Below are 2,124 nucleotides of genomic sequence, written 5' to 3' on the forward strand. Positions count from 1 at the left end.
CACCCTTATCTTGTTCCCAGTTTCCAGGGGAAAGCTCTCAGTTTTTCTTCCTTAAGTGTAATGGCTGTTGGCTTTTCATATATGAAAATTCCTGAAACATATTTAGGAATTTCCCTTCTATTCTAACCTTCTTTAGGGTTTTCATCAAGAAAGGGTATTTTGTCAAATGATTTTTCTGCATCTGTAGATATGATCATGTGATTCTTTTCCTTGCTCTATTGATATGGTGTATTACATTTATTGATTTTCTAATGTTGAACCATTCCTGCATTCCTGGAATAAATCCCACTTGGTCATGGTGTATGACTCTTTTAATATGCTGTTGGATTCTGTTTGCTAGTATGTTGTTGAAGATTTTTACATCTATATTCATAAGAGACATTGGCCTGTAGTTTTCTTTTCTTGTGGTGTCTTTGTCTGGTTTGGGTATCAGGGTAATGTTTGCTTCATAGAATGAAGTAGGGAATATTCCTTCCTTCTCTGTTTTTTTGGAAGAGTTTAAACAGTACTGGTGTCAATTCTTCTCTAAATGTTTGGTAGAATTCCTCAGTGAAACCATCTGGTCCAGATTTTTGTTGTTGTTGTTGTTGGAAGGTATTTGATCACTGATTCAATCTCTTTACTTTTTATGGGTCTGTCCAGACTTTCTATTTCCTCTTGAGTCAGTTTGAGTATGTTATGTGCTTCTAAGGCTTTATCCATTTCATCTAGGTTATCCAGTTTGTTGCCGTAACAGTTGTTCATAATATTCTGTCATAATTATCTTTATTTCTATCAGATCAGTTGTAATGCCCCCCTTTCATTTTTTATTTTGGTTATTTGCATCTTTTTTTTACTTTGTCAGTCTAGATAAAGGTTGTCAATTTTATTGATCTTTTCAAAGAGCAACTTCCGGTTTTATTGATTCTATTATTTTTCTGTTTTCAATTTTATTTATTTATGCTCTGATCTTTTTTATTTCCCTTCTTCTGGTGGGTTTAGGCTTCATTTTAGGTTTTTGGCCTTTAGAGAATATACAAAAATTGATTTCCATTTTAAATTCTTTTTCCTTAGCCAAAACATATCAACTTTTCCTCTGAGCTATTATACTCTGGGAGACCCAGCACCTGTGAGGTTAGGCTTTCCATCAGCCTCGGCTTTGGAGGAGCTCTTGAATGAACATCTAGGAGTTAATGTCCAAGTGAGTGTGAAATTGATTCTAATCAGAATAAAAATGAGATTTGGTGACCATATAGGCATTTACATAAACGGAATGCTCCATGAAATGTAGGCTGACCAGACCAAATGAGAGAATGTGTGTGCCATTTATTTCTATTTTATACTGGCAAGAATGGAGGCCTCTTAAAAATGATCCATGAGAGAGGTTGGGAGTATTAAACATGCTTGTGGATTTAACTAAGTTTCTGTGTTATGACTTGAACTGATATCCACTTGGTTTCTTCTAGAATCTTCACTATTTACACAAACTGGGAATATCTGAATAATTATTGACTCAATATACAAGTCTAGTCACAGAAATATTGTATATCTTTCAGCGGTTATCTAGCAAACAAAAGTAGCATTGTTGCCTTACCCTGGAGAGCAGATTACTTACTTTCTCGTAAAATAGAATTCTCCAGGTATAAAGATTAAGAAATAATAATCCTGAGGGTCAGAGTATATTACTTATCTTTAACTAATTAATTATGTGTCATGGATTGAATTATGTCCCCCCAAAAATGTGTGTATTGATTTGGCTGATTCATGATTCCCGGTATTGTGTGATTTTCCTATGTGTTGTAAATCCTGCCTTTGTGATGTTAATGAGGGAGGATGAGTGGCAGTTGTGTTAGTAAGGGAGGACTCAATCTACAAGATTGGATTGTGTTCTGAGGCAATCTCTTGAGATATAAAAGAGAGAAATGAGCAGAGAGACAAGGGGACCTCACACCACCAAGAAAGCAGTGCCGGGAGCAGAGCGCGTCCTCTGGAGAAGCTTCTAGTCTGGGGGAACATTGACGAGAAGGCCAACAGAGAGAGAAAGCCTTCCCCTGGAGCTGATGTGCTGAATCTGGACTTTCAGCTTACTTTACTGTGAAGAAATAAATTTCTCTTTGTTAAAGCCATCCACTTGTGGTATTTCTG

General features: G+C 36.2%; 1 protein-coding gene across 1 annotated transcript in view; it reads left to right on the forward strand.

Annotated features, from left to right (window-relative positions):
* The window catches only part of PKD1L3 (polycystin 1 like 3, transient receptor potential channel interacting), a 113,293-nt gene that overhangs the window by 58,486 nt on the left and 52,683 nt on the right, over positions 1-2,124 (forward strand). Inside the window, 2 exon segments of the mRNA XM_023741926.1 lie at positions 1,054-1,266; positions 1,610-1,619. Of these exon segments, the coding sequence (XP_023597694.1) occupies positions 1,054-1,266; positions 1,610-1,619 (223 nt within the window).

Source organism: Trichechus manatus, unplaced genomic scaffold (genome assembly GCF_000243295.1).
Source record: "Trichechus manatus latirostris isolate Lorelei unplaced genomic scaffold, TriManLat1.0 scaffold00194, whole genome shotgun sequence".
NCBI lineage: Eukaryota > Metazoa > Chordata > Mammalia > Sirenia > Trichechidae > Trichechus > Trichechus manatus.